This window comes from Leopardus geoffroyi, chromosome B4, assembly GCF_018350155.1.
Source record: "Leopardus geoffroyi isolate Oge1 chromosome B4, O.geoffroyi_Oge1_pat1.0, whole genome shotgun sequence".
In the NCBI taxonomy this organism is placed as follows: Eukaryota; Metazoa; Chordata; class Mammalia; order Carnivora; family Felidae; genus Leopardus; species Leopardus geoffroyi.
Window position 1 is genome coordinate 81,519,945 of NC_059341.1, and position 25,880 is coordinate 81,545,824.

Sequence of the window (25,880 nt, forward strand, 5' to 3'; positions counted from 1 at the left end):
CAAGGCTTCTTCAGGGAATTGCACTGGTTTTGCCTGATATCTGTTGTCTTAAAAGGTTAACCTCTGGACTAACGTATGCACTCCTAGGCATGAGTGATGACCAGCGGATGGCTATTTTTGTGAGTAGAGGGTGTGTAGCTTTTGGATATGCAGGCTGGGGTGCTCACACATCTATAAGCAAAGTCTTTGTGGTTTAGGACAGATCTGGGTGTGGGAAGAGAAGGTGACAGTCCGAGAACTAGGGAGTGGCTCTGCCCACCCTGCTGTGTTCTAGCACAGAAGTCCGAAGAGTCTGAGAATTTAAATTTGAACCTGGACTTCCAGGTCTTTATGGTTACATATTTATTGATGTAGAAGAGAACATACTTTATTTCATAGTGTTTAGCTTAGTGTATAATCGACCTCTATTTATACTCTTGTGCTGATCCCACAAATGATAGACAGGTGTGCTTGATGAGAAACTTCAGTGAAGATCAGATCAGATGAGGAATTAGAAAAGTTCTGGAAACCTGGATGCTCTTAAGAAATCACACCTATTAATCCTTCTCCATTAACCTACTCCCAAAAGTTTCTGAATGTAGTTCAAGAATTGGGATATCTGGCGAGGACAGGGAGCCTGGATTCCCTTTACCCAATGGCAAGAATACAAAGCCTTTCTCTGCCAGCCTCTCTCCTGCCCCCAACCCTCTCATGTCCTCCAAGTCACAAGTGTCCTGCAGCTGCTGGGTTAGAGATGGGTGCAGTGCTGGGCGCTCTTGGCTCTGCTGGATGATGGACAAGTCCAATGACTTAACCATCCTGCTCATGGGATTCTCCTGAAACAGGCTCTTTCTTGCTCTGCTCTTTCTTTTCCAGAAAGCTGCATCCTTGGCTAAATGGACTTCCTTACTGGTGGCCTGTAGACCCCACAGCTCTCTCTTCACCTGTGCAGGGTCTGTGCTCCACTGTAGATCTGCTTTGGGCAAAGAATGTGTGCAACAGGTTGCCTCTGGGTTCGAATCCAGAGTTTGTGATGGTGTTTGCATTGTGGATATCCCCTGCTGTGTTTCCTCTTTATGGCAAAGAGCACGTGGACCAGAAGAAGTGGGCAGCTTTGTGTCCCTGGTGGGAGGAACAGGATCTTCTTCCTCTGAGCCTGGCCCAAACCCAAGGTCTTGTTGGAAGACCAGTTTATCTCCTCTCACTCTGTCCATCACTTCCCATACCACTTGGTCCAAACTGTTCTTTTTGGTGATATTATGGGGTGCTGATAGCCGATCTCGGGGACATGTATACAGGCACATCTTGGAGATGGCTTTCCGGAGGCGCTCTCTGGGTGAGTGAGGTTCAGGTTGTGGAGCCAGAATCTTGATGGATGGCACATCAGGGTTGCAGTTCCAGAACATGTGGGATGGTGTGAACTTTTGGATAGGTGTCTTAGACACATAGGAGTAGAGACAGAAGAAGGCATCAGCAGTGACGGCCAGTGTTTGCACCTGCTTAAACCTGCCTGGGCACAAGGGTTAAAGATGGTGAATCTGGGGGTCATCAGTAAATTATCCCTTGTATATCTTCCTTCAATAGCCTTCCCAAGGCTCAAAATTCAGAAAGAAGATGCCATATTTCCCAGCAGTGTTTCTCCCATTTAGATTTCTCACACCCAGGATCCCCCTTCTTCACTTTCTTGACTTCTTGATTCACCATCCTGAATAGATGATTTCCTTCAGCCCAAAAATTAATTCTGTATGGGATGAGGAGCTTTTCTGCATCCTGATTTAACATATCCTTTCTGATGTCAGTATATTCTAAACAATGGCTTCTAGTACTGTTTGCTTTAGATGACAAACATGACAAAAAAGGACAAAATCAACATCATTTTCTTAGTAACAAAACTTTAGGGTTCTAGAAGGCTTCTGGACAGTGACAAATTGGAAGAATGGCAATTATTAGCCAGTGGACTAGGGTACAGAAATTTAGATGGACTATATCATTTTTTTAAAAGTAAACGCTACACCCAATGTGGGGCTCCTACTCATGGACTATATCATTTTATTAGACCTTGCTTCACAAAGTGTGGTCCCTGGTCCAGAAGCATGGGCACTGCTTAGGAACCCGTTATAAATGTAGGATCTCAGACTGTATCTCAAGCATTTTAATAATCTCCTTTGGTAATTCATGCGCATATCCGTGTTTGAAAAGCACTGTGATAAACCATACGTCTATTACGGTGTAAAACTTCCAAAAGGCAAGAATCATGTTCCTCTTCTCTAGTCTGTTCTTCCAGAATTTAACATGTAATTATGTACTTGGCACTTAAAATAAATTCAATAAGTTATCCTCTAATTTCAGTGTGCATAAGAATCATCTAAGGTTGTGAAAATACAGGTCGGACTCAGGAATGTAATTTTACCAAGATTATTTCAAGTTGAATCTGATGCAAAGACTCTGAAACAACACTGTCAGAAACACAATCATGTTGAGGATGTCACAGAATATAATTTGAAACATAATCTAACATATAGAGTCAAATAGAGGGGCACCTGGGTGGCTCAGCTGGTTAAGCGTCTGACTCTTGATTTTGGATCAGGTCATGATTTCATGGTTTGTGAGACTGAGCTCCATGCCAGGCTCCTTTCTGACAGAACAGAGCCTGCTTGGGATTCTCTCTCTCTCTCTCTCTCTCTCTCTCTCTCTCTCTCTCTGCCCCATCCCTGCTTGTGCTTGCTGTATCTCTCTCTCTCTCTCTCTCTCTCAAAATAAATAAATAAACATTAAAAAAAGAATCAAATAGAGTCTTTTATCCTTCATCCAGCTAGAGAAGTCCTCTCATATCTTTCCTTAGTATGGAATCAGGACAAGTTAAATAATTGTTACCCTGGATGTGGTCTAAGGATTACACATAAGAATCCTGTGTGCATGTTTAAAATAAATACTCCTGAGCCTCTCCCTCTGTGGAAAAAAAAAAAAGCCTATGAATATGAATGTTTTATAAAGTCTCTGGACAATCTAACATATTTAACTTTGAGAACAATTGCCCTAAAGGGAAATGATTTTAACACAGTGGCTATAAATGAGGCATGTTCTATTGTTCCAACTGATGAGAACAACTGCCCTAAAGGGAAGTGATTTTAATCCAGTGGCTATAAATGAGGAACATTCTATCATTCCAACTGAGAAATAAAAATGGGGATAAGAGGTAAAAACATTGTTCTCATTTGATTCAGCTAAAGGAGAAAAGGCCTAAGAAAGTAATAGTGATATGAAGTGTCTTCAAGACTATTTCTTTAAGGGGGAGATGCATACATCAAAATTCTCCACATTGAAAACAGCAGCAAGGAAACAGACACAAGAAACAAAGGGTCGGTGAAACTGACCAAGAGGAAGTAGCATCTAGAGCCACTGTTGTGAATGGCGGCGAAGTGGAGCGGGCCTATGGTAACACTCACTGGCCAGCATGAGGCAAGGGTCCTCCGTCTCAACCCTCCGCACCTGGGCCTTCAGGAAGAGTTGGAAATCAATGCCTTTGGCCTGAGAAGGGGTAGTGAAAAATCGGGCAGGAATCCGAGAACTGTCCTTGTGGTCCTCTTGGCCAAAGCCCAGACTGAAGAGGATGTCTTCTGCATCTTCTTGCACCTTGTCCAGAATCTCAGAGATGCTGAAAGGAGGGAGGTTCAGTAAATAGGGGCAACTCTGAGTTTCAAGGTCATCCAGAGTATCTAACAAAATTGTCAGAAGACTTACATACCTTCCTGATCCTTTCTCTAGCTTCCATTTTGGCTTTGAGAAAAGCTTTCCCTTCCGTGAACCTACATTTTTGGTCTGAACATGGGAATTACAATCCAGCCCTGGTTTAAAAATCCAATTAGACTCTATCATAGTACTTTAAACATCACAGATGAATGAAAATTTGCTATAAGAGGGATATAAAAAATTGAAAACATCATAGATTTAAAGAAATCTTACGGTTATGGGTTATTAATCAGTCAGTGCCCACCTGCACATACTATGATTTCGCTGGCTTTTGCCAAATGCTCTGTGGCTTGCTACTCAACTTACCCGGATGGTTGTGTGGGACAACGAGGCACGGAGTGTGTAAGAAACACAAAACTCATTTTATTCTTACCCTGAGGTAAAAATTAACCAATGTTCAAAACCTGATTTTGTTGCACTATTTTTTTCAGGACAGAAACCCTGCATTACAGAAGATCAAGCTCTCTCTGTCTCTCTCAGTGTGGCACTAACATGTCTCTACAACCAAAGCTGTGTGCCACCAAGCTGGTGACACTAGAGCTCAATAACTATGCATTCCACATGAATAAGTCATGGGGATGAAAAGTACAGGATAGGGGATATAGTCGGTGATATTGTAACAACATTGTTATGGTGACAGATGGTTACCACACTTATCCTATCTTATACAGTGTAATGTGTAGAAGTGTTGAATCACTATGTTACACACATGAAACTAATATCATATTGTATGTCAAGCATATTTCAGTAAAAAAGTACAGATATCTGAGTCTCCAGAGATTCTGACTCAACTGAAGAGGGATGTGGCCAGGGTAGAGGCTTAGTGAGGACAAATCACTAAAGATAGGCACATGGCTAATAAATCTGAGAACTGGGTCTCAAATTCAAACCTTGACACCAAATTCCAAACACTTGTTATCACGCTGCTTTGTTTTTCATAACTTTCCACCTTAAAGTTGTTTGTGTTTGTCTTTTGTTCACCCTACTTGACTGGAGCTCCTGGGGGCAAGCACTTTGCTTCACTTTTTCAAATTTCACATAGTCATTGCCCCATCTGCATAAGGGGATACAAAATTGCCTGAGTGAATCAATATTTAATTGCTTCATTCAATCAACAAATCAATCAATCAATGCATTTACCGTAAACAATTGCTATAAGTCTAGGAACTGTGGTGATACCCATACTACACCTCCTGGGGTACAAGTTCACCTCTGTTTGACACAGCATTCCAGCTCTGAGCCATGGATTCCTCTGCACTGCCCCCTGCCCGTTGTTCTTGAAGCAAATGTGGACATACTTCTCAAGTATGTGACTGCATAAAATCTCCAGTAAGGTATCCAAGAAAAAAATGGGCAAGCGTTCTTGGTTCCATTCTCTTCTGCCTCTCCTCTTCCCCACTCGTACAACCCTGCCAAACCTGGTATCTACCTTGAACTAGTCTTGTTGGTCCCACTGGTCATGCTGCTGGAAGCCAAACTGCAGCCAAGATCCAGTAGCTGGAAGGGCCGGGCTGTCTCCAGGAGACTCCTGCAGGGATAAGAGCTGATGTCACATGACTCTTGTCAGCAGTCTACATCCTGGTTCCAAGACGTGCTCTGCTGGGCATATTTACCCCCCTGCTGTGTACCTTCTACCGTCTACTGCACAAACTCAGTCTAGGGCCTCATTCCTGGTTGGAAAATCTCACTCTCTATGGTGACCCTTTAGCTCTTTGTGTTTGATCTCTTTGACTCTGACACCTACCCTAGTTCAGTAGCTCCTGACAGAGACATCATTCAGTCTGGGTGACCCTAGAACTTACCTGGAGAAGACTTTGCCATGGGCGGCCAGCAGTGTGGCTGGGCAAGGAACAAAAAGGCAAAAAGAAAGTTAGAAGGGAAAATGAAAGTCACCTATGCTGCCTCTCTGAACTTAAAACTCAGCCCCCTCCATTCCTCTCTGCCACTACTACAGGCTTGCTGAACCCCATGAACTCTGCTCTTCATGGGAGTATCTAAAGATCATCAAACATAGACCTGGAAGGGGGGCAGACATGGCAGAGAACAAGTGGCCCTAAGCCTCTGAACTTATAAAAACGATGACTGGTGTCTAGGCCAGAGTTTCTCTGTCCTGAGGAGGGTAACATCATTCAGCCTTGTAGGCTAGTGTTCCTGCCCCACAGTGTGAGCCTCTACAGGTCCCGGGAGACACCGGTACATTGCAATACCTCCCTCCTTTATTTAAACCGTCATCTTCTTGCTTATACCCAATCTCTCTCTTATACCCAGTATTTAGTCTGCTTTACACTTCCTATACAGATTCAGTGATGTCTGGGCAGCCAACGTTACGGTGATTTTATACGTAATCTTCCCAGGAGCCAAATGAAAGCCCTCATGATGGACTGGTAGGCATCGTGTGAGGTTGGTGAGGAAGTATGTCTGGACACATGATGCTTTATGAGTTTTACCTTACGTCATAACGAGACTGCTTTTTTCCTACAGATAAGACCCCAGTGAATGGGTTTCTTTTTTCCACAGTTCTCCCTTTGCATTCTACCCTTTCATTTCTTAAGCGTCTAATGTATAACCTCTTCTTTGATTCCAACATCAGAGAGCTGTGCCACTTACCCTCTGCTCCTAGGGTCAAATCATCTTCAAAGCTGGTTCCATGGCTGAGGCACCCTGTGGAATAAGGCAAAGGTCACAGAAAACAGGCTTACACACACATGCGCACACACACACACACACACACATTTATATACACGAACATCTATAAACACATAATCACATCAGACACCACATGTTTGCAAAACTCCCCCCAGCTATACATACACTACTTCAGAAATCACATTTATACTTTGATTTAGAAAGACTGAAACAATCACCTGTAATTAACCTGTCTCCTATATCACATAGTCATGTACACGATCCTCTGTCAGGTAGTGAGCACATGGAGGTGTGTACTCACACTCACACACAGAAACACACACATCTTATAAAGCTCTTTTCCCGTAACGGTGGTTGGTAGCTGAACAACCACTAACAGAAGATAATCTTTGAGTACTAGTCAGCCTGTCAGCTGAGCCAATGCTTACTCTATCTTTTGGACCTCGTAGACTGCCTTGTGACTACTAATAGGTGTTTTATAGACAGTTAAAAGGCAGTCAGCATTCTTATATGTGCATATGTGTGTGCATGTATATATACTCTCTCTCTCTCTCTCTCTCTCTCTCTCTCACACACACACACACACACACACACACACACACAGCCATATCACTGTCCAGATAGAAGAATAATAGAAGAAAGAAGAGAGCCTATACTCACCACTGTAGCCTGACTGTCCTGTTTCCTCAAAAAACCCTTCTTCAGAGTACCTGAGGAGCACAAATGAGGGTTGAAGTCACTACATTTTCCAAGGTGCTTTTCCTCAAATAAATCTCACAAGTTCACATAATTTTCCAATGCGAACCAGCAGTACGTAACTGCCTTTATGTTGAAGAAAGCTAAGACAGAGTGGCTATCTGACAAATTCGTAGAAGTAGTCAGGGGAAGTGGGACTAGGGTGCACTGTATTTTAGATTGTGCTGCTATTGTACTGACCACTCCGTCCAAAGTCAGCTCAGAAAGCAACAAGTCTGCAGTTGCTAGGTAAGACAGGAAAGAAAAAACAGAGAAACAAAACCAGAGAAATACATTTATAGTAGCAGTGCTTAGGGGTGCCATAATTTCCACATGACAGATACAAGTGTTGATAGTTTTCGACTTGTAGGAAGAGGTCAGCTTGACTCCCCACACCCTCTTCCTTCTCTCTGAGCCATGATCATATCTCTCAGGAAGCAGCAGAAACTGCGTTTTGGTTAGAGATTCTGATTTTACATTTTGAGGTATGGTCTTATCAAACATTTACCATCTCCACAAGAGGAACAGACAGAAATCAGCATACTTGCTAGTGAGAAACGACTCAGTTTTACCAACCAGGAAGAATTCTGTGTCTGAAACAGGTGATTGCATTCCTGCTTCCCGGCTGCTGTTCTGTTCTCAGATATTACATAAGAGGATGTGGATACCTAGATATGTCCGCTTCCAAGGACTAATATGTTGTGAGTTTTACAGCGTTCATTTTCCTGAAAGTTTTTAAACGGGAAGTTGCACATGATGCTTTGAGTCTAACCTCAGTATGTAATCACTCAGTGAAATGTTTAATTACTCATTAATGGTAATGAGTTTACTAACTGAACACCCACAGATCAAGTTGTGTTTAAGTTTTGCAAAATAAATCACTGCATATATAGACATCTTTTATTGGCACCTTCATTTCAATAGTGAAAAATCAGTCATGTTTTCCAAAATCTGTATTTTTACGTCTTCATGAAAAAAAAACTGCACATCAAGGTACATTATAAAATAATGTAATACACAAGCTAATTAAGGATGGTTAACTCTCATATGATTTCACTCATACGTGAAATTTAAGAAACAAAACAGATGAACATAAGGGAAGGGAAGGAAAAATAAGATAAAAGTCAAACCGTAAGAGACTCTTAAATACAGAGAACAAACTGAGGGTTGCTGGAAGGCTAGTGGGGGGCGGGATGGGCTAAATGGGTGGTGGGCATTAAGGAAGGGACTTGTTGGGATGAGCACTGGGTATTATTTGTAAGTGATGAACCACTAAATTCTACTCCTGAAACCTACACCACACGATATGTTAACTAACTTGAATTAAAATTAAAAAAAAAAAAAAAAAAAGAATGGGTAACTCTATAAATGTGCTTCTCTTCCTAACAGATGACACAAAAATAGATTTTAATATAATATTATGAACATATATGTTAGTATATACACTATTAAAAATATCAGTATAGGGGCGCCTGGGTGGCGCAGTCGGTTAAGTGTCCGACTTCAGCCAGGTCACGATCTCGCGGTTCGAGCCTCGCGTCAGGCTCTGGGCTGATGGCTCAGAGCCTGGAGCCTGTTTCCGATTCTGTGTCTCCCTCTCTCTCTGCCCCTCCCCCGTTCATGCTCTGTCTCTCTCTGTCCCAAAAATAAATAAACGTTGAAAAAAAAATATCAGTATAAATTTATATTTACTATTACTACTAAAGAACCACAACATATAAAGTCAACTATTAGAATAGTGAGGTTGACTGTTGCATTTAATGCTTGTGATGTAGCTACATGTAATGTAAGTATCAAAGCCCTCCAGAACTGGGAGACACCAAATCTCTATTGTAAAATGGACACATCGTATGATAAATTAATGCTTCACAACGACAAAAAAGAATGAACATTTAACAGGAGACCTACCCTCAACAAACTTCGAAGCACACAATACTGCATTGTTAACAATACCGCACTGTTAATATAGGCACTATGTTGTGTAGAGCTCTAAGACTCACTCATCTAGTGTAACTGAAACGTAGACCTGTTGAGCTGTACTACAGTTATATTAAAAAGAAAAATTCAATTGATATGTATGCTATACTTCAATAAAATTTACTTTAAAAAAATACCGCAGGTAAAATTTCTGGGGTGTCCAAGCAAAACTCAGTGCTATTCACTAAATACGAGGTTTTGTTGGGTGTTCAGCCTACATGTCTCTTCTCTGGTTGTGCCCTGGCAGGCGTGTTCATATTCTCTATATGAGGACCAGCCCAGAATGAGCTTTGGGACAGTAGGCTGTGTGTAGGTGGAATCTACTACAGAAGTATGGACGTGAGTCTGGATCTACTGATTGACCTGAAGATGACTGAAAACTTCATGGCCATCACCCAAGTACCAGGCCTTTCATGTCTTAATGCTTAGGATATAAAACCCATGACTAGGGACTAGATCCGTAGCTGCTCCTCTCTGTCTTCCACCGAAAGATCCCTTTGCATCATCTCAAGTCTGAAATAGGAGAGCCAAGGTACTGCTTGTCTTGTATAGCGAGTTCCTAAGCAAAAGTAGGAGGGAGGATCGATTGCGAAAAGAAGGATGTGACTCTTTTTAGCTTCTTCCAGCAATTTCCACAGATCTTGCCTGTGAGATTTAAGCTCAAGTCCACACAGATGATTTCTGGGCTCCCAACCCTACCTCTCATGATGCACAAGCAACACACTCATATCCTAGAAACCCCCCTGGGAGCTTTAAGAGGAGAAAGAAAAAGGAGAGGCATAGTTTGTGAAGATATACATGATCTAGACCTGCAGCAGAATGGTCTGCCACTGGATTCAATACACTGAGAGACACTGACACTAAATTACCCAGAAGCTGGCAGGTTTTCTTGGAGAGCCTGTCCGAAAACAAAACCGTGTTGCTATCGGAGAATGTTTATTTGGCACTGGAAAGAAAATGGAAACCATAGAGCCTTGAAATAAAATTTGAGAAGTGCGTCCAAGCACCTGTCAACAGAGTGGACAGGTATCCGGTGAATGTGGGCTCTTCGTTCATCTTGTCTCGTCTGTGGTCTTGGCAGCCTAAGAACTGAACACCGTGGTGACTCAGAAAGTCATATCTGGAATGCATTTTCCCTATCTTCTTCAATGTCTATTACCAAAATCAAGTGTTCTCTTGCTACCGTCAATCATCATCAACCTTTAATTTTTCTAATTATCTCATATAACTAAAAAGTATTACATTTGTATTAGGGAGGATTCAAAAATAGACATAATTGGAAATATTTTATAAACCTAATAATTCCCCCTTCAGAGACAAATGTAGTTTTTTTTTAAGTTTATTTATTTATATTGAGGGAGAGAGAGAGAGAGAGAGAGAGGAAGAGAGAGGAGAGAGAGAGAACCCCAAGCAGGCTCTGCACTCTTGGCACAGAGCCCAGTGTGGGGCTTGAACTCATAAACCGTGAGATCATGAGCTGAATCGAAATCAAGAGTTGAATGCTTAACTGACTAAGTCACCCAGGCACCCTGACAAATGTGTATTAGGAGACTTTCCTGTGGGCTTTTTAAAGTTTCACTATTAAAATTTTTTCAACACATCAAAAGGTAAAGAAAAATGACAGATACCCTTGCACTTGCCCCCCTACTTTCACACCTGTAAGCATTCTGTCATATTTGTTCCTGAACTCTCTTAATAAAAATAAAAATATAATATTAAAAATATAACTACAGCCTCATTTTACTCCCATTCCTTCCCAGAGGTGGCCACTATCCTCGAGTTGGCATGTATCCCTTCTGCACATACTTTTCTGAGAAATAAAGAGATTTAGACAGACAGATGCTAAGTATATAGGCAGGTCTATTTTGTGAAATTTTCAAGTAGCACAAAGCCCCTCCTTTATAAACCTCACCGCTCACGTATTATTACAGAGCATAATGCATTTGTGCATATACTATATCATTTAAATCTCACAATAAACGTTGAAACTTTATTATTCTAGGTCTCTATTTTCTAGGCAAGGAGTCTGAAATAGAAGGAGTGTTGATTGTTTTCTTACAGGTGGTTCCACAGATAGCACAACTTTTGGCTCAAATCCTGGAGCCTTTTTATTCACCAGACTATTTTTTCAGCCCATGTTTTGTTTAGGGTTTATTTTTGTAAAATATGGGGGGGGGGAAACGTAATTTCTGGAGTTTACAATCTTGTGTTTCTGTGAATTTATTCTTTTCAGCTGGAAGGTAGTATGTTTTGAGTCAAGGAGCATATTTTAAACTACTTGGCCCCCTCTGAGGACATTTAGACAATCAGACATTATCAGCAAATATGCTGTCAACAATTACTGATGAATTTAAATTGACTCAAGAATAGTTCATGATAGAAAGACCAGGAGCTGACTGGTTCTCCAGTAGGTACCAGGTGAGGCGTTCTAAATCCTAGGACAGTTGTGATGCACCAAAAAGTGCCAGCATTCCTACTACCACCACCCCTTCAACTTTCTGAACTTTGAGGACCCTTTACTGACTTTGAAGTCAACGAATTGTGAACCAGATTAGGACAAGAAGGACAATATGTTTTGTAAACCACAAAACCACAAAATAAATCCCTCCTGGCATTACCTTCTGGGGCAGAATTGAAATAAATAACCTTAGATGATTCATTTCCTACCAAATAAGCAAGGATGGGTTTATTGATATGTTAACAGGTCCCCAGACTTTATAGATTGAAGGCCATATAAAGTTTGAAACATTCCTGAAGGGGAACTAAGGAGCTGCATTCTCAGCATCATCACACAGAGGATCAGGATTAAGTAGGGCATAGAAGCTTTCCCTCTGGGTAGACTGAGCCTACTTAATAATAGGCTTAGGGTTAGGGTTAGGGTTAGGGTTAGGTACTGATGAGGTGTGGGGTCTCGTATTTTACTGTTTCTGAGGAGAGAGATACTGCCTTTTGCCCTGAAGTACCTTCTCCAGTTCTGGTTTCAATGACTGGGGTAAACCCACAGCCTATCTTCCTGCGTTCTGTAGTAGAAATTAACACAGTGATGAATTCCTATGATGATAAGAACAATGAGGTTTCTGAGAAATATCATACGATTTCACTCCTATGTGGAATTTAGGAAACAAAACAGATGAACCTAGGGGAAGGGAAGGAAAAATAAGATAAAAAGAGAGGGAGTCAAACCATATGAGACTCTTAAATACAGCGAACAAACTGAGGGTTGCTGGAGGGCTGGTGGGTGGGGGTATGGGCTACATGGGTGATGGGCATTAAGGAGGGCATTTGTTGAGATGAATACTGGGTGTGATATGTAAGTGATGAATCACTGGGTTCTACTCCAGAAACCAATACTGCACTGCATGCGAACTAACTTGATTTTAAATAAGTTAAGAAAAAAAAAAAAAAAGGACAACTGGGTTTCTAACTCCTGTTTTGTTATAGTGTCAGACTTCAGTCTGAAGAAGAAGCAATGGAGAAGGGATCGGAAAAGCCCGGACAGTGCCCATAACTGCAGATGTCCATCATTCTGGACTCTAGACCGCAACCAGTCTGGATTTCCAGGCCTCCGCTCCTAACTTAGTCTCAGCCCAGAGCTGTGCTTCATTCACGGCCCACTCCCCACATTCGCCCCAAACCCTTGCAATCCACACCCCCACCCCCGCCATTTCCACCTCACATCTAACCATGAAGCCCAGTCAAACCCAGTTCCCTGTCTCTGAGCTCCCAAGAGTCAGGGCCTGTTCGCAGATTTAGCCATCCACCCCACTCACTGCCACCGCCCGTCTGGCACTTACCCGCAGTCCTGTAGCCAGTCTTCAATCTTACTGATTGGATTCCCTGGAAATAGCAGAGAGCAGATCGCCGTGAGAGCTAAAGGAGGCCGGCTTCCTCCCTGCAACTCAGCCCGTTCTGCAAGTTTGTCCTTATGTAAGCCGTACCATGACCCCTTTCCCCCCACAAAGCTTTTCTGTAAGAGATGAGAGAATTCTCCCATGTATAAAAATAGTGGGTGTTTCTTCTCTCTCTGCTTCCCGCCCCCTTCTGCCTGGATTATGGAAAATGCCCAGGATGGCAGGCCCACGGCTCCCTTTTCCTCAAGGTTTGGGAACAGGGTGCATTCTTCTCTAACAAAATTTAAAAAATAATAATAATAAAAAGAAAAGACAACAAAAAAATCAGAATTTTGTGCTTACACTTTTGTTTTCTGCCAAATAAGCAAGGATGGATTTATTTATATAAAAGTTTTTTGTTTTGTTTTTTTTAACTCTTAGGTCTACAGTCTCATTTGAACCTCTAAGAAGCTGTGAGAGGCACATAGAAAACGTACTACCACGACTTGAGGTATGACCACTTCAATCAGACAAACACGCCTTTGAGAGGTAAGTGACTAGCCAAAGGTCACACAGCTCCCTAGCAGCGGAGTTGAAGTCAGAGTCCCAGCATCCACTTGAGTGTAACCTTGTTGCACAGACAAAATAAAAATGCCCCAAAGCATTCAAGAGAACCCTGACCTCAGGCCCTTATAGCCCGGGATGATGCAACAATGTGCTTTCTTGTTCCTCATCTTATGCCTATCTCTCTCTCTCTCCCACAATCTATATCTTGTATCGTTTCACTCTTCTTCCTTTAAACTCATTAAACCCATCAAAATGAGCCTCCCTGAAGGCCTAGCCTCACCCAGGAAACCACTGCCCACGCTCTGCAGACCTGTGCCCGTGGGCACATTTTCCCCAGCACCAGGCGATGTGGAGGTCTCTTTGTGGTCTAACTGCCTCTTACCTTCCTGGAAAACGTCATCCAGGCTGGAAGGCTCAGGATCTGAGACATCTTGCAGGACAGCCCCGGCCTCCTCTTCCAAGACCTGGGTCTGCCAGTGGCGGCTCTGCCGGAGCCAGGCCCGCCGCTTCTCCCAGGACGTGGGGCTCAGCACAGAGCCCTCCATGGCCCTGGCTCAGACTTCAGGGCCTCCCGCCACGTAATGCTGTTCTTCTGAGAGCTGAAACACAGTGATAGCCCCCTCATCGTCCGTTCAGAAGCCACCCCAGGGTTGCCCCACAACTCCCCAGCTCTGCATCAAGGAGCATGACCTCTGTGCCCATCCAGGAAGAGGGAGGAGATGTCCAGCCCTTCTTCTGTCTTCCAAAAGAAAAAAAAAATGTTCTGAAATATACCAGGGCAAGTCTTTCAAATCAGCAAATCTGGCAATTTCGAACATCTTATGATGTAAAGGACATTGAGAAAGTTCTTCTAACTTAAAAGAACTGCTACTTCTCATGAAAGTTGACATACTATATTAAAAAACAACTTTTGGGGGCATGTAGGTGGCTCAGTCAGTTGAGTGTCTGACTCTTAATTTTGGCTCACGTCATAATCCCAGGGTTGTGGGATCTGTGCTGAGTGAGGAGCTTGGTTAAGATTCTCTCTCTCTCTCTCTCTCTCTCTCTCTCTCTCTCTGCCCCTCTCCCCTGCTGGAGTGCGTGCTCTCTGTGTAAAACAAAACAAAAACAAAACAAAACAAAACAAAACAAAACAAAACAAAACTTTCTCTAATCCTTAATGATGTTGCCTCTCAGAAGCTTCCATTAAAATTAGAATATCTTTAGGGGTGCCTGGGTGGCTCAGTCGGTTGGGCATCTGACTTTGGCTCAAGTCATGATCTCACGGTTTGTGAGTTCAAGCCCTGCGTCGGGCTCTGTGCTGACAGCTCAGAGCCTGGAGCTTGCTTCACGTTCTGTGTCTCCTCCTTTCTCTGCCCCTCCCCCACTTGCACTCTGTCTCTGTCTCTCAAAAATAGATAAATGTTAAAAAAATTAGAATATCTTTACATTTGCAATGTATACAATTCACTTTATTTGATCTTCATAGAGATGCATGAAGAATTTCCAGGTCTGAAAGGTTAAACAACTTTTTCTAAGGTGCCACATCCAAGATGTCACTCCAACTACAGTCATTCTGAGTTTGTTGTTTGTTTTGTTTCGTTTGCTGTTTTATGTATTAGGGATCCGCATAAGATTTCTCTTGGAAAAGAATTCCCATAATACAAACAACAAGGAGATGTGGCCTTATACAATTAGCAGTCACAACCTCCAGGATCATTACTTTCTGATTTGTCAACCTGGGTTTCTCCATAGCTATGAGTTAACGCCTTGGTTCCTCAATGCATTTATATATTTTTTTCTTTTTTCTTTGTTTTTAGTTTTTATTTTAGAGAGGCGGGGGTGGGGGGAGGGAGAGGGAAAGAGAACACTAAGCAGGCTCCACGCTGACGTGGGGCTCAGCCCCACAACTGTTGAGACCATGACCTGAGCCAAAATCGCATCAGAGGCTCAACCGACTGAGCCATCCAGATGCCCCAATGCATTTATATTTCATTGAACACTGCCCACTCAACCTCTCTTGTGTTCCTCCCAAAGATGCATTCTGATGGCACTAACCACTTATTCAAAGAGGAAGAAGGAGGGGAAAAAATCACTCAGCTGTCCAAATAGAGCTTACAAAGCCTTGAGGCGGATGTACCTAGAGGTACATTCACTGGCTTATACTCTGTCCTGCCTTGTCCCTCCTGCTACTCTCACTCAGCCCGTACAGTGAACAAGTGGAAGTGGGACCAGAGCTCTTCGGGGTCTCATCCGTCTACTCTCCAGAGCTGCCATCAACAGCTTCATCTTCATCGCTGTGCTTTTAATTGTTAGAGCAAGGGAGGGGTGCCTGGGTGGTTCAGTCCATTGAGTGTCCAACTTTGGCTCAGGTCATGACCTCATAGTCCGTGAGTTCCAGCCCCACATCAGTCTCTGTGCTGACAGCTCAGAGCCTGGAGCCTGCTTGGGATTCTGCGTCTCCCTGTCTCTCTCTGTCCCTTCCCTGCTCATTCTCCGCCTGTCTCTCTCTCTTTCAAAAAATAAATACACATTAAAAAAATTTTTTTTAATTGTTGGAGCAAAGGAAAACAACAGAAAAAGAATAAGAAGAATGCCAGTTTCCTTAGACTTCTTATTCTTCCAGGACTTAAAAACAAGATCATTAGGGAGGTATTCAATAATTTAAGCCCTAAAACAGCTATTTTTGAGAAGAACATCCGGAACATAAGATGCCTTCCTAGGGCAATGAAATTGTTTTGGATGCCTCTGCTTGCTACAGACAAAACATATCCAGAGACAAAGAATACATAGTTACTGTTGTCTGAGCTAAATTCTTTCACTTCGTGTCCAGCCCAACAGCAAAAATATCCTCCAAGGAGAGACAGCAGCCGGCACTTTGAGAAGTTGTTAACCCAGAGCACCCGGCTCTTCATCCACTGTTTGTGCCTTTTAAGGCAAATTAAATGAATAAATTAAGCTTGTGACGCAGAGAAGCCACAAAGAGGCGGTGCAGAAAAAAACTTGTCCTTTAGACAGAGATGCTGTGAGGTGATAAAAAGGAGGATGAAATTACCACTAGGAAGAACTGAGGAAAAGAGTCTAAAAAGCTTTGACTGGGGTTTATTTGCCAAGATCTTCACCTTCAAAATATTGAATAGGTTGGTGTTAGTTGGTCCAAAGAAGAAAACATCAAAGGCTGATTTCCCTACTGTCTTTAATTCCCAGAGTAAATGGACCTCATCTTAAACACAAGAATTCTTCAGCTCACAAAGGAGAGGTTTTTTTTGGCGATGAGGGGGATTTAAAAGGAAGGCAGCAGGGCAGGAAAAAAGGAGGGGAGGAAGAAGTGAAGAAAGGAAGAAAGAAAGGAAGGAGGGAAGGAAGGAAAGAGGGAAGGGAAGAGGGAAAGAGGGAGGGAGGGAAGGAGAAGAAGGAGGGGGGAGAGGAAAGAGGGAGGGAGGAGAAAAAGGAGGGAAGGAAAGAAGGCAAGAAAGAATATATGACTCCCACACTTTACTCTGCCACTTGCTAGTGGTATGACCTTGGAAATTTCAGTCCATTTCTCTGTTCTCAGTTGCTCAACTGGGACATTATGCTCTCAAATTTGATGCTTCTCACACCATAAATTTGTGACGTGTCATTTTACAGTTAAACCCCTATAAGGCCAGCAGAGCGTCCGAATCTCACCAATGGAGATGGTAGATAGATGCCTCTACTTGGGTTTCAACATCTTCTGCGATAGGAATTCTATCCTACATTCCTCCACATCTTGGAAAATATATTACACGCATATAGGCTCAGTTCCTCTTTGCCTCCTGAAAATGCTTATCTCCTTTTAAACCCTACACTTTTCTCATGTTCTTTCCCCTCTCCATCTTTCTCTTCCTCAGCCTTTGACATACTTCACTTGCAAAACCCACTTTTAAGCAACCTTCTTCATGAAGTCAGACCCGGCTTCTATAGCCTACAATAGTCACCTTCACGGATTTCCTTCCCTGCCCATTTTTTCTTCTTAGTCCTTATCACTAACATAGTTGATATTTTATTTGTTAATCCTATTTATTGTTTGCTCTTCTGACTGGAATATAAACTCCACAAGGACAGAGATTTTGTCTGGGTTGTTCACTGCTGTCTCCCTAATGCATAAAACCGAGAGGAATTCGTTGTAGTTGCTTAGGAAATACTTATTCTCTAAACGAATGAATGTTCAGTAGGTGACTATTCCCCAAAGGAGCCCATTGCTTTACAGATTCATCATAACCTAAGAGACCTAGGTAGGGAGATCAGCTTCCAAAGGGTTAACAGTGAACTTATAACTGTGTGCTACTAAGCATGTAACAATGTTTCCATCTTCAAGTTGGGAGAAAAGAGATGAATTTGAGAGTCTAAGACTTGTTTCTGTTCTAGGAGCTCCAATAATTATGAAAAGAAGTTGTAATTTCTTAACTATTCCTTTCTGTTTTATTATTATTATTATTTTTAGTAATCTCTACACCTAATGTGGGTCTCGAACTCCTGACCATGAGATTAAGGGTCCCATGCTCTTCCGACTGAGCCAGCCAGGCACCCCTTCTTAACTATTCCTATTTGCTCTTCTGTCCTATGCACAAAGGTTTTAGTCAGTGTAAATACCTACGGGAGAAAGCCCATGGAAACAGAATCTGCAATGAATTAGTGTTCCAAAGAAGGGCTTATAAAATAAATGACCATTGTGATTACGGCAACAGAAAGGCTAGACAAGTTAAGGTCTCTACCACCCACTGAGAATGACAGCCATTTTTGGAACAATTTGTGCGAGAATGGAATAGTTTCTTCACCTGGGGAAGCGACACGATTTCAAGTCTGAAAGAAAGGATGCGAGCCGTATCTAAGCTAATCTCAACCTTGGCAAACTGGTCACGGGCTCAGAGAATTGAGCAATTTTCCCAATCTCTGCCACAGAGACCTGTTCACGGGTGTTACGTGGGAGCGAGAAGCTCAGCGATGTTATGAGGGAGGGAGGGATAGAACTGTCTGGTTAGCGGTTGCAGGGAGGAAGCTGTGCTGCTGAGAGGTAGGAAACTGAGTATTCTTTGTGGGAATCTGGAGGAAGTGGCACATGATATCAGAGAAGCACATCAGCAGTGACAAGTGTTAGAAAGAATTGAAGGATGGATGGGTGCACGCAGAGGTCGAAATGGCACCTTTGAAGGCCTTGGGACCTCATGTAAAAGAGGGAAGGGTGTGGAGCTATTTCCTTCAGACAAGTTACACAAACACATACACCCACATGTGCCACAGAGTGTGGTGCAGTGTAAGGAGTGCTGACTGAGAGGAATCGGGAGACGTGGACATTCTTTCAAACTTTTTGTCCGATCCATTGACTTCTGGCAAGCCAATTACATTCTTTCCTTGGGGAGCAGTTTCATCCTCTTGAAAATGAATTCGTGGGATTCGATGTTGTGTACATTTACCTTCGAGATCAATGTATACGAATTTATTTGAGTTGGGTTTCAAATACCTGTATGGCTACTATCTGTAAAAGCAAATGCCTTTGTATCATTTTCCCCGTAGGCATTAGGAAATGGCCCAGCGGCCCCTGGTGTTACTTCCCACTTGGCAGATTCCTTTTTAAGGTGGCCCTGGCTTATGAGGTTCCTACACTTCCAACTTTCATTGACCCAGGAAAGCGGTGAGTCTTGACTCTTTGAATGAGGGAGGCTGAGAAGGAACCCAAATGAGCGTGATCCCATCAGGTGTTACTGCCCTTTTTTCAACTTTTCCACTTCTTTTTCTTTGGCTTATGCTGTGTCATCCACAGCATATTCTATCCAGACAAATTCTGCCTACACTTTGAAGGCTGATTCAAGTCATTGCTTCTCTTACCTGCCTCTAGCAACTGCCACATGCGCCTCTACCACGCCCAGCAAGAGGTACATGGTCACCCATCGGTCGTTATGTGTCACTCCTCATCAACCCTCCCCCAAGCCCCAACTCAGACACAGCATCATACCTTTGCAACAGGAAGAGCTCAGCAAATGATGTACCTGCAGCGACGTGAGAATCAGACTGGCGCTGAGAAACTACCCTCGTTTGGTAGGTGTTATGGGACAGGTGCTCCTGACTTTCCACAAGGTCCCAAATCCTAATGTATATATATTTTTTATACCTTGTAGAGAAGAGGAAAGAGGCTTGGGGTATAGTCATGCTGATCCTTTGTTGACGGAACGTAGGGGTCACATGGGTTTGACCAAAATTTTGTAACACTTGAATTACCAAATTCTTCTATATTTAAAAAACTATTTTTCCAGAGTGTTCCATTCTAAGTTTCCATTCCTTGGTCAGAGGTTCCTTTTGGAATCTGATTGTTATCTTTCTTGATGCTGGTTTATATTACAAAATTGTACTTAATCTAACTTCTGTGAGGAAGGAAGTCCTAGCTTGCTGGTACTTTTCCCTGATGTTCCTACGAACTGCCCGCCCCCTCAACCCAAAAAATTCCACACTACTTCTGTTGCTATTTACCTGAATTACCCCTTAAAAGCCTTATTTCGCCCTTCTGCTCTCATTTCCAGCCCTTTGCCCTTTCCTCTTTTCTCCAATTCTCTAAAGGTTCACTCCCCAAATATTTCTCCACAACCTGTCCAATGTTCTGGAATCTGACTACAACAAATAGAGTAGGAGGGAATTCTCTTTGTTCTGAGGATGTTATAGTTAAAAGTAGAAATTTCAGCTGATAGGATGGAAATTAGACAAACGAAGATTCGGGAAATAAGAGCTTTGAAATGAATATCTTCTAATGAAAATCATCAGCAGAAGCAGAGAGTTTAGTATCAGGAGAAAACCTTTGTAGTTCTGTCATTATTACTACACTGAGAACATCATATACCTCAAGTATGTTTTTCTAAGGGATGTAGTCAGATTCGCTACATGGGTAAGTCAAAGTGATAGGTGCTAATAATAACTGGGATGTGTAGAGTACCTTATATTTATCCATAAGATCTTCCTGTAAACACTATCACTTAATCAAGACAATCACCTTTGAGCTAATTACTGTTATGTGAAACTCAGGGAGATATGTGACTTACCCAGGGTCATATATTTAGGATCTTGTAATGCTGAGATTTAAACTCAGGTTGGTCTGACTCTAGTTGTGTGGTCTTTCCATTAATTACAGAACAGGAAAATAACCTAATATCACCACCCAAGTATCAGTGGTACATGTAATTTGGGATAAAAGATAGGAGAAACTATTTTTGTAAATTATCCATTTCACATGCTATATAAACTCTCTACTTTATAGCCCGGTATAGAAGAGACAGTGTAAACCAAAATAAATTTATCCTTGGCTTTGTGACAGTCTTCGTGAAGGAAGTGTTGCTTCATTTGGTTATTAGCATAGTTTTCCTTCTGAACTCCAACTAGAATATGATGCAGTTTTGCTTTTGTCAGGCTTACAGAGTGTTTCAGCAACAAGGGTCCAACTAGGTTCTAGTTGAGGGGAAAAAGGCTGCCTAGAATTGCACATTACTTTCAGATTGTTGTGCCACTCAGAACATTTAACGATGGTTATAGAGCATCACAGGCCAATCAGAGCCAGTCTGGAGAAACTTGTGGGATAGTTGGGTTGGTTATGGGCGCTCAGTGGCTTGAAGCAATTGATATTTATCATAACTTGGTATGGAACTATTTAAATATTAAAAAAATTTTCCCATTTATTCATTATTGACAGACAGAGAGAGACAGAGCACGAGCACGGGAGGGGCAGAGAGAGAGGGGGAGACACAAAATCCGAAGTAGGCTCTAGGCTCTGAGCTGTCAGCACGGAGTCCGACACGGGGCTCAAACCCACGAGCAAGGAGATCATGACCTGAGCTGAAGTCAGACACTCAACCAACTGAGCCACCCAGGTGCCCCTATTTAAATTTTTTTTTTTTTTAATTTTGTTTTGAGAGAGAGCACAAGTGGGGAAGGGGCAGAGAGAGAAGGGGACAGAATATCTGAAGTGGGCTCTGTGCTGATACCAGCAAGCTTGATGCAGGGCTGGAACTCACCAGCTGTGAAATCATGACCTGAGCCGAAGTGGAACACTCAACCAACTGAGCCATCCAGGCGCCCCGGAACTATTGAAATATTTTAACACTCATTATGGATCTAACATTTTGTACCTGTTAAATATCAGCTGTTTGCAGGTATCTCAGGGGGTATTTTTAAGGGACCCAGTAAGGATGGCCAACTTTTGAGAAGGAAAACTGTAGAAAGAGCAAGAGCCTTGGAATCAGAATAAACCTTGTTGGGAATCACAGTTCTATCTCCCTACTGCATATGTAAATGGTAACTTACCTGTCCCCTCTAAACCTAAATTTCTTCGTAAGTAAAACAGGTAACATACAACTAGTTGAGCTCTAGGGAGCTAATATCAGGTGATGTATGTTAAGTCCCTGATGTATAAGGGAGGTGCTTCATAAAGGATAGCAGTTATCATTATTAATCTTCCCTCAGTCTAAACCATTCACTAAAGTTGGGACATTTCCAGGAATAAGAAGGAAGAAAGAGTGAGCAACATGATACAGTAGTGTGTGTAAAATCCATATGGTGAAAGAGGGGTGTTGCTGTTAAGCAGAGATGAAACATAAACACTAGGTAGGTCCTTCCTTCTTACTTAATGACCAAAGGGACCAGAGAGACCATTTAATCCCAGTCAGTCATTTTGAAAAAGAGGAGTGGGGAGGGAGGGAGAGAGGGAGAAAGATAGGGAGATGGAAGGAGACAATGAGACAGGGAGAGAGACAGAGAGAGAGAGGCTTATCTGAACTCACATAAAATATGATGGTTATAAGTGGGACTCAAAGTTCCCAAGTTCGGAGCCCCAAGTGTACGCTTTTTCCTTTACGTCACACAGCCTTCCTCATGCCACTCTGGTTTCCACTCTGGGGCTCCTCCCAGGGACATGTATCAGACAGACCTCTCTTCTCTTCTGTCTGTATCGTGCCTACACCCAACCAGGGCCTATAAACTGGGACTAAGAGTGAAAACAAGCGTGGGAAGAGAGAAGGAGGAAACAGAGTTTCCATGATGAGGCCCACAAGACCTTCTGCATCTCATTCGCATTTACAGCCAAGATACACACATATCACCCCCATTGCAAAGGCCTGTGGGAAATCCCAGGACAGCCATTTCTCTGTTTGTAGATAGGACAATCTCCACCTCAAACCAGGTTGACTGCACCCCATTCAACACGCCCCCAACTTGCCCTATGCTCTCACATTCCTTCACAGATAGGAAATACATTCCTGATTTCTAGTTCTCTTCCATACCACCGTAGTTGGGAAGATCTTCAGAGCAAACATTACCCTGAGTATAGCCTTTGAGCATTCGGAGACGTCTGTGGTCTAAAGCAGCAGTTCAATCTATTTCAGGGAAAGGGGGGGATGTTTGACAATTCCAAGAAAAATTCCAATTAATCAATATAACTATTTTACCCTCCTCTTCCACCACCTTTCTCCCCCAAATAATTTCAGCTGAATAAATACTGAAAGAAGACCACCAGAGACCACTTTCTCTCTCCTTCCCTTTCTTCCCTACGTCCACTTCCACAGTGTGAATGAGTTCCATGGAAGGCTTGTCAAGTATCACAGGAAACATTAAAGTTATACGTTTGGAAAAGAGTCATTCGGTGCTCTCAGTGTTGGGAGATCCTAATTTTTTTTTCACCTGGATGGGCTCTAAAGCTAGCAGGACTAAGAAACATCTGTTCATCTGTCCTGGTGTGTAGATAGCTCAGTCTAGAGACAGAAGTGAGGGCGAGCAGCTTTCTTGGCACGTCTTTAATTCTTCATCCCTGTTTCCATGGTAATGCAGCTCTTTCCCTCATGGGCACATTTTTATTCTCCCCTCTTATTTTTCACATATCTACATCCTCTCTTCTCAAAATCTGTGTTTAAGCAATTCTGTGTTAGGCTTGGGTGTGGGCAAGGCACAAAGTACAGTGGGTACCAGAATACCCACTTCGATTTTGCCCTGCAGGTGGAAAACAGTTGTCAATTATCAAGTGGCAATAAATGTCTGATCTTTTCTCCTTACTGTAGCCTAGAGTGGGCCCACGAGTCATGATCTAAGCTGAGACCAAACCTCCTCTCCATTCTCCATTAGAATGCGAGTCATAAACCCTGAGCTAAAAATGACTGTTCTGATTCCTGTGGCCACTATGTAATGTTTAATCCCAAGGCTCCATCTGGGGCCTTGGGAATTCTGATGAAATTCCTTTCAGGGGCCAGGGAATTCTGATGAAAGGTTATTAAGATGGCTTTAAACTCCCTGGGGTGTCCATGAATAAGAAATCATTTGTTAGATCTCTTTCTATCCCTCTTGTTACACTTTCTGATTGTTAACTCCAATAGTATTCTAGTAGAGAGAGAGAGAGAGAGAGAGAGAATAAACCTGGCCTACCTTCCTCCTAATAATGCATCCTGTTACAGGATAATCATGCCAGATCTTTGGCTCCAATCACTCAAGCCTAACAACCCTTAAGTCTGTAAGATTGGACACACAAGTTGAAAGCCTCCAACCTCCAACCTCCAACCTCCTATCCTCGGCCTCCCACATTACTGTCTCAAAAGTCCCCTTGCCTAGACAGGCAGTCATTTGTGATAGACAGAGTCACCAGTACTCATAAATCCTCATGATCTTATCAAACCATTTCTGTGGGGCTCTTTTCTCTTGTCCTTGTTCTGTGTTGGGGACCCACCTCTTCTCCACCCACTGGAAAGTGCAGGAGCACAGCGGGGGCCTGGGAAAACCCCAGTGCAAGGATCTTTCCACTCCTCTACCTTCCCCCAAACTCATGTAGGGTGTGACATGCTCAGCCTGGCTGCCTATAAGACGAAGGGTGCTGGAGGATCACAGACCACCCCCCATCCCAGATGAGGTAAGTCATGGAGCACAGACCCCCCCATCCCAGATGAGGTAAGTCATTAAGTGGTCAACATATCCACAGATCCATCTCTGAGATGGACAGTCTGGAAAACAACCCTCACAGGTGGTTATCTTTCTAGAACCTTCCCATTGAATTGGCCTGGCATTGTCCGATGGTGTGAATTCTCCCTCGTATCTAATCCCCGTATATCTTGCTACAGTTTATCTCTTCACCAGCTTTCTTCTGCAGCTTCTGAGGAAAGTAGTCACATCTGCAAAAGCAACATTGATTTCAGCTAGAGATTCCCACTTGTTCACTGTTATGGGAGCTGGAATGGAACCTACAGGGAAGTTGAGAAACTCTTCTCCTTGAGAACCTTTCAAAGTTAGGATCAGATTGGAATTACAGCACAAGGGAGTACAGCAAGACACAGAGAGGGACTTCCCAGGTGAGAAAGGTAAAAAAATTCTTAAATATTACTTCAGGCCATCAGAAGAACCCATGTTTTGTGACCCGACACAGAGTACCTTTCTGGGAATAGGAGGAAGGAAAAAAAAAAAAAAAAAAAAAGGGACTGTTTTGTTCCGCGAGGTAGTGATGAATTTTTTAAGGTTGAAGTCGAGAATGTGGGAAATTTGCTCCTGACTTTTCCCTTTTCTTGGCAACGTGATTTCTCTCCTACCTGCTTCCTATCTCCCAGCACCATCCCAAATCAGTATCATCTTAAAATTGAGGTGGAAATTATACTCACCTGTCTGATGGTAGAGAGCAGCATGTGAGGCGAAGCGGTTGTCAAAGCCTGGCCAAGCCCTTCCCAGGTATGGGGACCTGAGTGAGGACAGTGACAAAGTATCATATTGCATGTTGTACCTTTCTCTCTGTCCTCATGAAATTGCTGTTGCCAGCTCAGAAAGGGGAAGCGGAAATGAGAAAACACACACACACACACACACACACACACACACACAGTCCCCGCCTCCTACCCCAGCCACATCCTTTGCTCTAGCTCTGGAGACTGAAGAACAAAAGATCTGAAGTCACTGAGCTCACCACTAAGGAGCCCTTCCTGTCTGAGTGCTGCCTTGCTCTTTCCAAAACAAGAGATCTTTTCCTGTTAAGGGAAAGGCACAGCCTATTTAATAACATGTGCATGGGAGTCTTCCTACCACGTAACTGGAATCTCATGACTGTGATAAAGCTTGCTGTCCCCAGGAGGAGGAGTGTCTGAAAGTTCGCTCATACGTATCTCAGAGCAAATGCTCACAGCCCTATAACACACTTGAGACCGCTCTAAGCCAAAATCGATCGGTTTGCATAACTCTTTCACACTCTGGTAAATTCTCTAGAAGCTAGTTTTCAAATACTGCATGCCATCGTAGGCAACTTCTTTTGGGGTTGGCTTCTTAGCCTTTTGCTTTTATGTTCAAATCCCTTTAAAGTTTTTCTTTCTTTTCTTTCTTACTTTTTTTTTTTATAAAGAAATGATTGCTTTCCCAAGGAATTTTTAAAGGTGAAGTTTTAAAACTCTGTCACATCCTAGA

General features: G+C 42.8%; 1 protein-coding gene across 1 annotated transcript; it reads right to left on the reverse strand.

The window, feature by feature from the left end:
• Positions 1 to 327: 327 nt before the first annotated feature.
• Positions 328 to 25,263, reverse strand: TESPA1 (thymocyte expressed, positive selection associated 1). Its single transcript, XM_045463563.1, has 9 exons — positions 25,091 to 25,263; positions 13,867 to 14,083; positions 12,882 to 12,924; positions 7,036 to 7,085; positions 6,337 to 6,390; positions 5,532 to 5,568; positions 5,159 to 5,257; positions 3,426 to 3,634; positions 328 to 1,489 (listed from the first exon to the last, which is right to left on the reverse strand). The coding sequence occupies exons 2-9, from the start codon at positions 14,027 to 14,029 to the stop codon at positions 537 to 539; spliced, it is 1,608 nt and encodes a 535-aa protein (XP_045319519.1). The 5' UTR covers positions 14,030 to 14,083; positions 25,091 to 25,263; the 3' UTR covers positions 328 to 536.
• Between the last annotated feature and the right edge of the window lie 617 nt (positions 25,264 to 25,880).

Coding starts and splice junctions, on each gene's coding strand:
- TESPA1 (XM_045463563.1), bottom strand. CDS start 14,029: ATGGAGGGCTCTGTGCTGAGCCCCACGTCCTGGGAGAAGCGGCGGGCC. Junction 6,391..7,035: donor AGGACAGTCAGGCTACAGTG/GTGAGTATAGGC, acceptor CTTATTCCACAG/GGTGCCTCAGCCATGGAACC. Junction 5,569..6,336: donor TTTGACCCTAGGAGCAGAGG/GTAAGTGGCACA, acceptor TTCCTTGCCCAG/CCACACTGCTGGCCGCCCAT.